At 64.4% G+C, this 11,671-nt stretch overlaps 2 protein-coding genes across 2 annotated transcripts in view; one reads left to right on the top strand and one right to left on the bottom strand.

The window, feature by feature from the left end:
- CHLNCDRAFT_135985 (hypothetical protein) overlaps positions 1 to 1,015 on the top strand; it is a gene marked incomplete at both ends in the record, with an annotated part of 1,691 nt that extends 676 nt beyond the window's left edge. Inside the window, one exon of the mRNA XM_005846034.1 lies at positions 55 to 1,015. Coding sequence (XP_005846096.1) covers positions 55 to 1,015 — 961 coding nt within the window. The remainder of the gene's footprint in view (positions 1 to 54) is intronic.
- Positions 1,016 to 6,547: 5,532 nt separating this feature from the next.
- Positions 6,548 to 11,647, bottom strand: CHLNCDRAFT_135983 (hypothetical protein; the record flags this gene model as incomplete). The annotated part of the gene is made up of 14 exons (XM_005845907.1): positions 6,548 to 6,695; positions 6,883 to 6,922; positions 7,199 to 7,276; positions 7,552 to 7,723; positions 7,838 to 7,912; positions 8,059 to 8,146; positions 8,404 to 8,510; positions 8,743 to 9,031; positions 9,290 to 9,375; positions 9,517 to 9,589; positions 10,817 to 10,960; positions 11,132 to 11,244; positions 11,422 to 11,504; positions 11,620 to 11,647. 14 exons carry the CDS (start codon positions 11,645 to 11,647, stop codon positions 6,548 to 6,550), a joined length of 1,524 nt encoding a protein of 507 aa, XP_005845969.1.
- Between the last annotated feature and the right edge of the window lie 24 nt (positions 11,648 to 11,671).

The following is an 11,671-nucleotide window of genomic DNA, read 5'->3' as shown; positions in this document are numbered from 1 at the left end:
GGGCCTGACGGTTAACACCAAAAAGACCCAGGTGGTAGTGTACACCACTGGCAGGGCTGCTGCCACGGAGGAGCGGTTCCGCTACGGCGGCAATGAGGTGGAAACCGTCCCCACCTTCAGATACCTCGGCGTGCACCTGCACTGCCGGCAGGCCTTTGCCTCGGCGGCATCGTATCGGGCGGAGGCTGGGCGGCGCGCGATGCACCTGCTGCGTCGCCGCCTGGCCGAGAATGGGTTGCAGGACCCCCTGCTCAGCATGCGTGCGTTCAAGTCTTACGTCCTGCCGACGTTGTCGTACGGGGCAGAGATCTGGGCGCCGCAGCTGATTCTGCAGGGCAGGACGGCATGCGAGCGGGTACAGCTGGAGTACCTGCGAGGGCTGCTGGGTGTGCGGGACAGCACCCCAGCCCTCATTGTGCTGGCAGAGACGGGGCAGCTGCCGCTGCCCGCCTACTGGACCTTGCAGGTTGCACGCTTTGTGAGCAACCTGCAGGCTATGGGCGGCGAGCGGGTCGCCCGTCTTGCCATGCTGGATAGCGTTGCGCTGGCTGCCGACACGGACACAGGGCTGCCACTGGCCCGGCAGCCCTGGGCAGCGCAGGTTAGCCGCGTTCTCGCGGCGGCCGGCGCCCCCTGCGACTTGACTGCTGACGAGGGGGTCGCCATACCTGAATTGGCGGAAGCGCTCCTGGAGCGCCATGTTGCCTCGTACACGCATGCATCCGTCAAGGTGCAGCGGTACATTGAGGACGTGTGGGGGGGCAGCATCTCTGCGGAGGCCTACACGCCTGCGTCGTTCCTGTGCGATGTGCCCGAGCGCCGGCGCCGGGTGCGCCTGGCGCAGTGGCGCACGGGGTCGCACTGGATGGCTGAGGAGACAGGCCGGTGGCAGCGGCTGGACCGCACCCAGCGCCCATGCCCCCACTGCCAGGCCCCTCTAGAGGACGTACGCCACGCAGTGTATGACTGCCCCCTATACGCTGGGCTGAGGGAGGAGTATGCTGGCCGCGGCTAAGAAAGGCCTTCTTTGAAGGCGCTGGAGCTAGTGTCTAAACCCTCCGAGAGGGCACAGCTTCGATTCCTCCCATGTCGAAACTTTGTGAGGACAAACGCGGCATAGCTGACCGGCTCAGCGCCAATCCAAGCCAATTCCTTTGGGAACGCCTAATAGAATCGCCAAGGCTTCGGCACAGGCCTCCCCGGGACCCATTCACTACTAGTGGGGGGTACTGCACTTGGCGCGTCGGGCAGATCAAATAATGGTCTAAAGCTAGACGTTAAAACCGGGAAGTTAAGCTTGTGGAGGCTCTTCCCCACCTTTACCTTTACCTTTACCTATGCTGAGCTCTTCCACAGTCCCGGCCACGCCTTGCCCTCCCTGGCCGCCTTCCTCGGCCAGGCCAGGCAGGGCCGGCTGGCCCGGTTTGCCGACCGGTGCCATGAGGAGCATGCTGCTGCCCTGGCACAGTGACTCCCCCGGTTCCCTTGAGTAGGGCCCAGGCATCTTTTGCCCGGCCTTGGCTCCCGACCCACCCCCCTCCCCCCGCAGGTAAGAGCAGCGTCAGCGTCAGCAAGCAACGGTCAGCGGCAGCCCCACCACCCCCACTTCCACCTCACACACTCACTGGCCCCTTGCGCGATGGCACGCCGGCATGTTGGCATGGGAACGCCAAGCCCGGCACGGTAGCGGCGGCTGACTGAGTAATGGCACAGCCGACCGCCGCGGCAGGCCACTTTGCACTCCTGCCTGCAATGCATGCACCCTTACATGTGCAGCCTTCTGGTATTTTCATGTGCCTGGGAGATGTGCGGGCATGGGGGCCCATGTGCCCCATGCCATTTGAGTGCCCGGCGGCGGCGCTGCCTGCCGCCGGGAGCCCGCACCAGCATCGGCACCCGTCGGCCTGGCAGGCCTAAGCTGCTAAGGATCCCCACGTCCCCCACCACGTTGTGGGGGTTGCGTGTCCGGCAGGACGGGGAGCGGGGCCAGGGTGGGGTGACCCTGGGACGCTCAGCTGGGGGGAGGGTGGTCGGAGCCATGGAGAGGGTGCTCCATGGTCCACCCCCTCTCTTGATGCCCCTTGATCACGTGTGCCCCCTGCCCAAGGTCTGCTCACGCGGCCTATCATAGCGGGGTGACTGTAACACAGGAATAACACAGGAAAGATCGAATCAATCAAAGCGCGCCCGCGGATATTCAAACAGCCTGCAGATATTTTCATATCAGCAGACTGACTTTTCACCCACCTGTCACAGATTTTCCCTCGCCCGTTCGTTTTTTTGCCGACAGCTGGCTAGCAGCCAGACTATATAAGGAGCCTCGATGCCCTGACAAGATGATCTTTTCTCTCCCTTTGTGCTGGAGTGCCCCTGTGTAATAACAGGCGACCGCCGCCCCAGCCCCGCCCGAAGGAAAAGGTAAAGGTGGGGAAGAGCCTCCACAAGCTTAACTTCCCGGTTTTAACGTCTAGCTGTAGACCATTATTTGATCTGCCCGACGCGCCAAGTGCAGTACCCCCCACTAGTAGTGAATGGGTCCCGGGGAGGCCTGTGCCGAAGCCTTGGCGATTCTATTAGGCGTTCCCGAAGGAATTGGCTTGGATTGGCGCTGAGCCGGTCAGCTATGCCGCGTTTGTCCTCACAAAGTTTCGACATGAGAGGAATCGAACCTGTGCCCTCTCGGAGGGTTTAGACACTAGCTCCAGCGCCTTCAAAGAAGGCCTTTCTTAGCCGCGGCCAATAAGGAGAAGGAGAAGGATCCTGCCGCTGCGACCAGCGCTCGGCAGTCACCCCAGCGCTCTCACGAGGCTCCCCGCTCTCACAGAAAGACAAAACAGGCCGGCCGGAACCTTCTGGACCCGCGCCGCCTTTTTGCACCACAAGCTGTGTCCCACCTGGATGGCGCTCAGGTTGGCGCACTGGATCACGTTTGTGATTTCCACAGTGGGCAGCGCGATGCTTTTCAGGCCCTGCACACTTGCATAGGAGCAGGAAGATGAGGGCGGGTGAAGGTGGCGGCGGAGCTTGGTGGGCGGTCACCTCCCCCAGGGAGGTTGGCCGCCTTCAGCTTTTCACCTGCCCCTCGTGCCCTGGTACCACCGGTCTGGCACATTAATATAGCCAGGGGCACCCACCCTCAAGTCGTCCAGCCCCAGCTTTCCCCTCATCCAGTAGGGCCCTATGTCGATGTCATTGATAGGAAACCCCGCCATGTTCATCAAGCTGCAGGAATCCCGGCAAGCAGAAGCAGGGTAATGGCAGCTGTGGATGAGTTTACACGCAGGGGAGTGTTTTCTGTATTTCTTGCCTGAACGGGTCGGGGATATGTGAGCTGACGTCGGGCCAGAACTTGGCAAGCACCGGCTTCATGATGGAGTTGACCTGTATGGGTGGGGCGGGATGGTTGGTCTGAGGAGGGTCCATGGCATGTGCGCCAGCTGAGCAAGCGTTTTCTGTGTGTCCGTAGCCAGGTACCCCGGTCCGCTTGCCTTCCGTTGCCCCACCCCGCCGCACTGACCGTCTACACACCCTCATCTGTTTGCCTGTTTGGACCACAAACACACACCCATCACCACCACCAGGCGATTGCCAGGATGCCCACCTGCGGCCCGTAGCCAGCGCAGATGTCTCCCGACGCAATCCTGGGCGCTTCGCCCTCACCTCTTATTGCAGGGGGCACGCAGCCCATCACTTGATGGACCTTATCTGGGATGTAGAGCCCAAAGGCGGCGGTTCTGAGGCGGCGCAACTGGGGGCACAGCTTGTCCTTGCCGGGGCAGGTGCAGGCGGCGGCGGTCAGAGAGGGGTGCAAGTCACAAATGCGCTTGGATGTCAGAGGGCGAGGATCTATGCGCTGGCGCATGCAGTCCATCAGCCGCCCGCGGGTCCTGCAGCAAGGTTGCACGAGCAACGTGGACGCGTGCATTCCGGGCTGCACTAAACAAGGCTGCAGATAAAGGTAAAGGTAAATAGTGCAGAGCACCGCCCCTCCGGCCCCCATGCTCCGTCTTGAGGCATTGCTTCCAAGAGGGTGGCACCGGCGGCACAGCCAAGTGTGTGGGGTGCAACACTAGCAGTGCCATCTGCACAGCCTGCTCACGTGGCACACTTCTGCCTGGTGCCCAGCGCCAGGAGCTCCAGCTCCAGAGCATTACAGAAGAGCTGGGGGGAGGAGATGAGGATGGCCTGCAGCAGGAGAAAGGGAAGGAACGGCAGGGAACAAGGTATGGGGAGTGTCAGAGGCAGGTCGGGGATGGCAGGCGGGCGGGTGGGGCATGAAAAGCACAGGACCAAGCAAGGCCATCTCGCTGATCTCACATTCTTGGGCGGGTTGGTCACAAAGTCGCGGTGGCAGACCGGGTTCTTGCCGGGGGCGCAGAAGCAGCCATGCCTGCAGACGCCGCCAGTGCGGGCCGCCGCTGCGCTGGCGTACTGCGCCTCTGCGACCGGCGCTGCATGGGGTGGCATGTTGGATGGGAGATGAACGCAGCAGATGGCGCACCCTGCTTGCAGCGTGCCTTGCAGCGGCGCTGTGACTGGCGGGCAGCGCATCAAGCGTACAGGAGGTAGCAGGCAGCGCGCTGCTGAGGCGCTCTCACCCACGAGGAGAACCGCGGCTAGCAGACAGGCTGCTGGCCACAGCGGATAGTTGTGCACGGACCTGACCATTGCGCCGGTGCACCTGCGCTCAGGGAGACGAGGCAGGCAGGCTCATCATCGCTAGTGCGGTTGCCAGGCTGCAGTGCCCTGGTTTCCGCCAGCGGGTGGGTGGTGTACGGCGGTGGCGCCGAGGAGTCACATCGCCGGTTTCTTGCCGGCGCTGCCCGATAAGCGTTTGCGCGCGGTTATGACGTTGAGGGCTGGGTGCCGGCGTTTCATTTGTAGGGCACGTGAGCGTTGGCCAGCGCTGGCCATGGGATGCACCGTGGTTCACGAAGCTGGGTATCCAGGCGCTGGGCTGTCGGCATCGATGCGTCCCGCCTCTGCGTCAAGCAATGCGAGCGGAACGAAGGCCCACTCTGTGTGTTGATCACCTGGTGGTGAAAGGTGTGCTCTTTTCCGTCGAGTGTTTGCTTCACCGCGGGTGACAGCGCATGTATTTGGTGATTTGATGCTGATGAATGGGGAGTGGCGTCTTCGGAAGCACATGTTTGGGGTATGAGCGTCCGGACGCGTCCTGGGTGGCAGACGCCATTGTGGACAGCATGCTCACCGCCAGATCCGACATCGATGATCGATATGCAGAGAAGGGCACCAATCTGCAGGCGTTGTGAAGCGCCCCGGGGATGGATCCTGCGGTCGCCGCCGCTGGCACCACTCTTAAGTAGACTTAAGACTGGTGGACTTGAGACTTCTGCCGATGCGCCACCGTATGATGGGAAGCCTGCTTGTTCATGCAGTTCTCGACAGCGACGAGGCGGCGGTGCGGCGGCTGCTGGCGGGAGGCGCTCGGGCGGATCGATACGACGTGAACGGCAGGCTGTCGCTGCACTAGGCCAGCTGGCGCCGCCATCCGGGGGTGGTGAGGCTTCTGCTGGAGGCTGCCCCAGCCACAGCCATGGCAGTGGACAGTGTCGGCTACACACCGCTGCACCATGCTGCTGGCTGTCAGAACATTGAAGTGGAGAGACTGCTGCTGTCGGCAGCACCCGCTGCAGCCACAATGCCCAACGCAATCAAGCGGGCCCCCATTCACCGCGCCGCCTGCCGCTGCAAAACAGCAGGTATGCAGCTGCTGCTGCCAGTGGAGGTGGCGCCAGAGCTGGCTTTTGCACAGGATGAAGTTGGTGACACACCCCTGCATTGGCCGCTGGACCAGGTGCCGGACTATGGCTTCTGGCGCACAGAACAGCAAGTCTTGGAGACGGCCCGCTGCCTGGGGCGGGCAGCACCAGCGGCGCAGCCAGCCCTGAAGATCCTGCTGCAGTACAGCAGCGCTCTGCGTGCCTCTTTGCCGATCTGGGGACTCGCCTGAGGCTCAGCCGGAAGCAGTGGCACTCAATTCCTGCGCCCTGCCCCGACCTGGCTCGAGCGCTGCCAGCCGTCCTGGAGCGATCCGACTGCAGAGGCGGGGTGGCTGGTGGGGCGGCTGGGGAAGGACCAGCGCATGCGGCTGCGGGCAGTGGCGTTGAGCCTGGCGGGAGCGAAGCGGGGCATGCCATCCCTGCCGGCAGAGCTGAGCGGGCGCATCCTGGCACTGCCTGCTGCAGCCCCGAGTCTCGTGCCGCCAGTGTTTTCAAGGTCACTTCCGCTCGCGTTCTGATTATCTGCCTGCTATTCTGCTCATGCGCATGCTGTCGAGGGCTGCGGTTTAATCAACAGCATCGCCGTGCACACGCACACCTGTCAGTGTAGCATGCAGGGAGGCGAACAGGCACACAGCTCAGGCTTGATCCATGTCGATACAGCCTACAGCGCTGCCGCCGTGTGGGCCTGGCATGCAGCATCAGATGTTGGGAGGCTATCATGGTGAGGATCGTGGCGGCGTGCGTGCTTGGTGGCGGCGGGCTGGCCGGTGATGGGGAGGGGCAGGTGGGAAGGGTCCCACTCACACCACCTGTACCGCCGCCTGCATGTACTTCATAAGCGAGGGCCGGAACACGAGCTGCAGCAGCTGTTCCGACAGGTATTCGTCCATGGTGACCCACAGGGAGCGCACAGTCTTGAGCGCCCCCGCCACAGCATAGTCGAGCACCCTACAGGGTGGCAGCGGCAGGGCCAGCGGCACCACCGCACGGCGACTCTCAGCGCAGGTCGTGGAGACAGCGGCGGCGAGGCAGATCAGAGGGCTGCCTGCCCGCAAGCCAGCAAGGTATCGTGGCAGCGCGCGCAGGCATCTCGGCAGCTGCAGCTCGGCGGCAGCAGCGGCGGGCCGGCACCCACCATGAGAAGAGGCCGCCGATGAGGAATGGGAAGTTGACCGCTGCACGCACAGGCAAGCAGATGTTGGGGTTCAGCTCGGCTGCTGGCCCGCAAGCCCCCGCAAGCCGCCGTGCTGAGCGAAGCCAGACTGGCGTGGGGAGGCCCCACCACGCAGCAGCGCCACGGCGAGGGGCCGCTGGCGAGCAAGGCGCTGCCAAATGCCAGGCCGGCTGGCATGGAGGGGGCAGCTGCAGGCGCGCAGGGCAAGCAGAGCGGCGAGCCCGCCCGCAGCTGCGGCAGCCATGTGGGGGCGGGGCGGGCGGGGCGGGCTGCTCACAAAAGTCGACATCACCCAGCTCCAGCTTCAGCTCATCGATGGAAGTGACGGCGGCGACCGCCTGCAGCCCGGTGGCGGCTGTTGCAGCGGCACAGGCGGAAAGGAACGGTTGGCCCTAGCGAGCGCGCAGCTGGAGTGAGCGTGGGAGGGGCGGGCAGCCACGGCAGCGGCGCCCGGTGGCCCGCCGCCAGCCTCTGCGGCAGTCACACGCTGCCGCGCCGCACGCGGCCAGCCAGGCAGCCAGCACCAGCCAGCCTGCCAGCCAGGGGCATCCAGCCATGCGGCCAGCACAGCACAGCACATCACAGCACAGCGCAGCACGGCCCAGCACACTCAGCCAGCCACAGCCTCACAAGGAATGAGGCCCGCGTTGGTGGTCACCAGCATGGTGACCCGCGCCTTGCGGGAGGTGACCTTCAGGGAGGCCTCGGTGTTGAAGTTGGGCCAGAAGGAGGAGTGAAAGTAGAGGCCCAGGCCGCCCCAGATGGACAGGTCGGTCGTTTCGGTGGACAGCTTGATGCGGGTCTGCAGAGGCGGGGCAAGGGCAGTGGCACCGGCGGGGGCATGGGCGGCACCATGCACCAGCATGGCACCAGCATGGCATTGTGCTGTGCTGTGCTGCGCTGCGCCGCGCCCCACCTGGATGGCGCTCAGGTTGGCGCACTGCATCACCTCCGTGATCTCCAAAGTGGGCAGCACGATGCGCTTCAGGCCCTGCACACACGCTCGGAAGCAGGGGGAGAGGAGGGCGGGTGCAGGTGGCGGCGAAGGGCTGGCCAGCTGGTCGCCTCCCCGCGAAGCTCCCCGCAAAGCTCCCCCTGTTCCCTGGTGTGGCACGTGGCACCTTGAGCTCAACCCACCTTGAGCTCGTCCAGCCCCATCTTGCCCCTCATCCAGTAGGGCCCAATGTCGATGTCCTCAAACGAAGACCCCGTGCTGTCAATCAGCCTGCAGGGGGCCAGGAGGCAGGCAGGCAGCTGTGAATGAGTTTGCTGCGGAAGCTGTGGATGAGTGTCCGCGCCGGGGAGGCAGCAGGCGGAGCGTGGGTGTTGGAGCAGGGCCACAGAGGACTGGCTGGCTGGGGTCGGGAATGGGTTGTGTGTGCGAGCATGCGTGCAATTTCTGGGCAAGGGGCTGGCAGCAGGGGCCACAGCCGGGGCTGGACTCCTTTGAGGCACGCCACTGGACTCCTTTGAGGCACCCACGTCGCCCCGCCTTCCCCCGCGGCAGGCACGCGCCTGAACGGGTCGGGGATGTGTGCGCTGACGTCGGGCCAGAACTTGGCAAGCACCGGCTTCATGATGGAGTTGACCTGCAGGGAGTGGAGGGGGGCCCGGCATGCGCCAATGGCGCGACGTGGCGTGTGTGCCAGCCGGGCTAGCTGCTGGCGCGTGCTCACAGCCGGGCAGGCGCTCGGCTTGCCTCCGGTTGCCCCACTCCGCCGCAGGGACCACCTAGATGCCCCGCACCTGTCTGGCACACAACACACACACACACACACACATGCACCACCTGGCAGCTGATGGGCCACCCCCGAGGCCCACCTGTGGCGCGTACCCAGCGCAGATATCTCCCGACGCAATCCTGGGCGGCTCTCCCTCGGCTGCGGCGGCGCTCATGGCGCGGGGCGCGCACCCCATCAGCCGCTCCACCTCATCGGGGATGTAGGGCCCAAAGGCGGCGGTGCTGAGGCGGCGCAGCTGGGGGCACAGCTTGGCCTTGGCGGGGCACGCGCAGGCGGCGGCGCTCAGGGAGGGGTGGAAGTCGCAGATGTGCTTAGGCGTCTGAGGATCTATGCGCTGGCGCATGCAGTCCATCAGCCGCCCCCGGGTGCTGCAGCAAGGCCGGGCGAGCAACTGATCAGCATGCAATTCGGCGTGCGCTATTCAAGGCAGCCCACCACCGCCCCTCCTGCCCCATGCTGCAGCACTGCTTGATGCGCCGCTGCAGTGAGGATGGCACCGGCGGCTCAAGCCCAACATGCAGCGGCTGGCGTGTGGGGCGCTGCTAGGCAGGCGCAGCCTCTGCAGCGGCAGCCATGCCAGGCAGGCCCATGCAGCAGCAGCAGCGGCTGTTGTGCGGCCTACTTACGTGGCACACTTCTTGCGGGTGCCGAGCGCCAAGAGCTCCAGCTCCAGAGCATTGCAGAAGGGTTGGGGGGAGGAGACGAGGATGGCCTGCAGCAGGAGGAAGACAGGGAACGACAGCGAACGGGGCATGGGGAGAGAGGTGAGTGCCGGAGGCAGGGCCGCGATGGGTGGCGGGCGGGTGGCGCATGCCAGGCACAGGGCCGAGCAAGGCCCGCCCGCTGATCTCACATTCTTGGGCGGGTTGGTCACAAAGTCACGGTGGCAGACCGGGTTCTTGCCGGGGGCGCAGAAGCAACCGTGCCTGCAGACGCCGCCAGCGCGGGCGGCAGCCGCGCTGGCGTATTGCGCCTCTGCTGCCGGCGCTAGCCCTGACGCAGCATTGGGAGCGGGGTGTCAGCAGCCATGGAGGCATGGTGGATGGGGGATGAATGCAGCAGATGGCACATCCTGCTTGCAGCATGCCTTGGAGCGGCGCTGTGGCAGGTGAGCAACGCATCCAGCGGACGGCAGGCAGCGGCTGTTCAGGCGCACTCACCCAAGAGGAGAAGGACGGCTAGCAGGCAGGCTGCTCGCCGCAGCAGCAAATCGGCGTGCACGGTGCTGACCATTGCGCCTGTTCGCCTGCAATCAGGCAGATACGGCTGGCAGGCTCAGCATCGCTGCTGCGGCTGCCCAGCGCGGCTGCAGGTCGCCCTGTTGGTCGCCAAGGGGCGGCGGCAGGCGTCTGGCGGCGGCGGCGGCGAAGAGCCACATTGCCGGTTCCTTGCCGGCGCCGCCCAATTGCTTTGTTTGCGCTCGTTTGAGGCGCAGAGGGCTGGGCGGCGGCGGTTTACGTGTATGCGGGCAAGGTGACGCCCATACGGACGCTGGGCTTTCGGCATCGCTGCCTCCCGCCGCTCCACCAACTACAGTGGAGGACTATATAGTCCACATATATATACGTGGAGGGTATGACCGGCAGGCAGCGTATTCTGCGTGGTGGGTCACCTGGTGACGAACTTTTGTTTGCTCTACTCCGGTGCGTGTTTGCTTTCAATGATTCAAAGTTGTAGTTCACCCCGGGTAAGGAGATGCTTGGAAGTTTGAGAAATGGGGGGTTGTCTTCATAGCACCTGTTGGGCTCCGGTGGTCGGCGGACGCCGTTGCATTGCGGATCAGCTGATCATCTACATCGATGACTGGCATCCAGAAAAAGGCACCGAGACAGCAGGGTCGGTGCTGCAGACTTTGTGAGGCTCCCCGGGGATCGCCTGCCGTTGCCGCCCGCCACCACGCATCCGACACGCCAGAGCAGACCTGTGAACTTATTATTAGTACATAAGCAATTTGGTTAGTCTCTAAGAAACTTTTCGAATCTGGTGCACAGCGTGTGCTGGCTCGATGCGTTGCCGCCCACGATTGACTTGACTTGGCTCCACTGGAGGCGAGTTACCCAGCGCCGGCTTCGCATGTGCCAGCCTGGGCCTGCCGGGAGCAGCACTCGACACCAATGCTGTCCTGCGCCACCGAGCCGCCCACCGGCACGCACGTGCACCATTCGCCAAACGCATAGCCGCTGCAGCAGCTCTTCACGCTCCCGCTCCAGGCCAGGCCGTCGGCCACGCAGGCCTCGGGCGGCAGCGGCGCGGCCGTGGGCATGCTGCACTGCCCACTCGCTGCGGCGCAGGCAGCCCTGCGAGAGGGCAGGCGGGCGGCGGCCAGGCATCATGATCAAGCAGCTGAGACTCCTGCACTCCTGGCGACGCCGCTGCCTGTCGCACCCTCGCGGCCTCGCCCACCACCGCAAACACCGCAAACACGCAGGCACATGCACACCCATCACCGTGCCGCGGCCCTCCCTTACACAAGCGACAGGTTCAGGGTGGACTCCTTCTGGATGTTGTAGTCTGACAAGGGTGCGCCCATCCTCCAGCACGCTGCCAGCAAACTCGAGGATCTGATCCTCGGGTGGGATGCCTGCAGGGTACGGGCGCAACACACAGCAGGCATGGCTCACACCTGCATCTGCTCTTGCGGCAAGGATTGGCTCCAGAGTGTGAGCAGCTAGTTAGTAGTTGGGATGCTGCCATGAAGGTAACTGGTAACTGGAGCTGCGTCGGGTACTACTATAATAGTATTGGTGGCGGCCGCCACCGGCTCATCCTCCACCAGTTCTATCTTTGCCTTCACGTTCTCGATCGTGTCGCTGGCCTCCACTTCCAGTGTGACAGTTCCGCCTGCGCTTGAAGGGTAGGCGGGCGAAAGGCGTGGAGTAAACTGGACGAGAGGCGGGGCGGCCCAGCGGGCGGCGACCGCGGGCGACCAGGATTGAGGCGCCCCTGTCTCACACACCTGCCGGCATCTGGATGAAGATTTGCATGGCGGCTGCAGGGCATTCAGGGGG

The sequence above is a fragment of the Chlorella variabilis genome (assembly GCF_000147415.1).
Source record: "Chlorella variabilis unplaced genomic scaffold CHLNCscaffold_15, whole genome shotgun sequence".
NCBI classification, from domain to species: Eukaryota; Viridiplantae; Chlorophyta; class Trebouxiophyceae; order Chlorellales; family Chlorellaceae; genus Chlorella; species Chlorella variabilis.
Note: the sequence above shows the minus strand (reverse complement) of the source record. Positions and strands in the feature narration are given on the sequence as shown.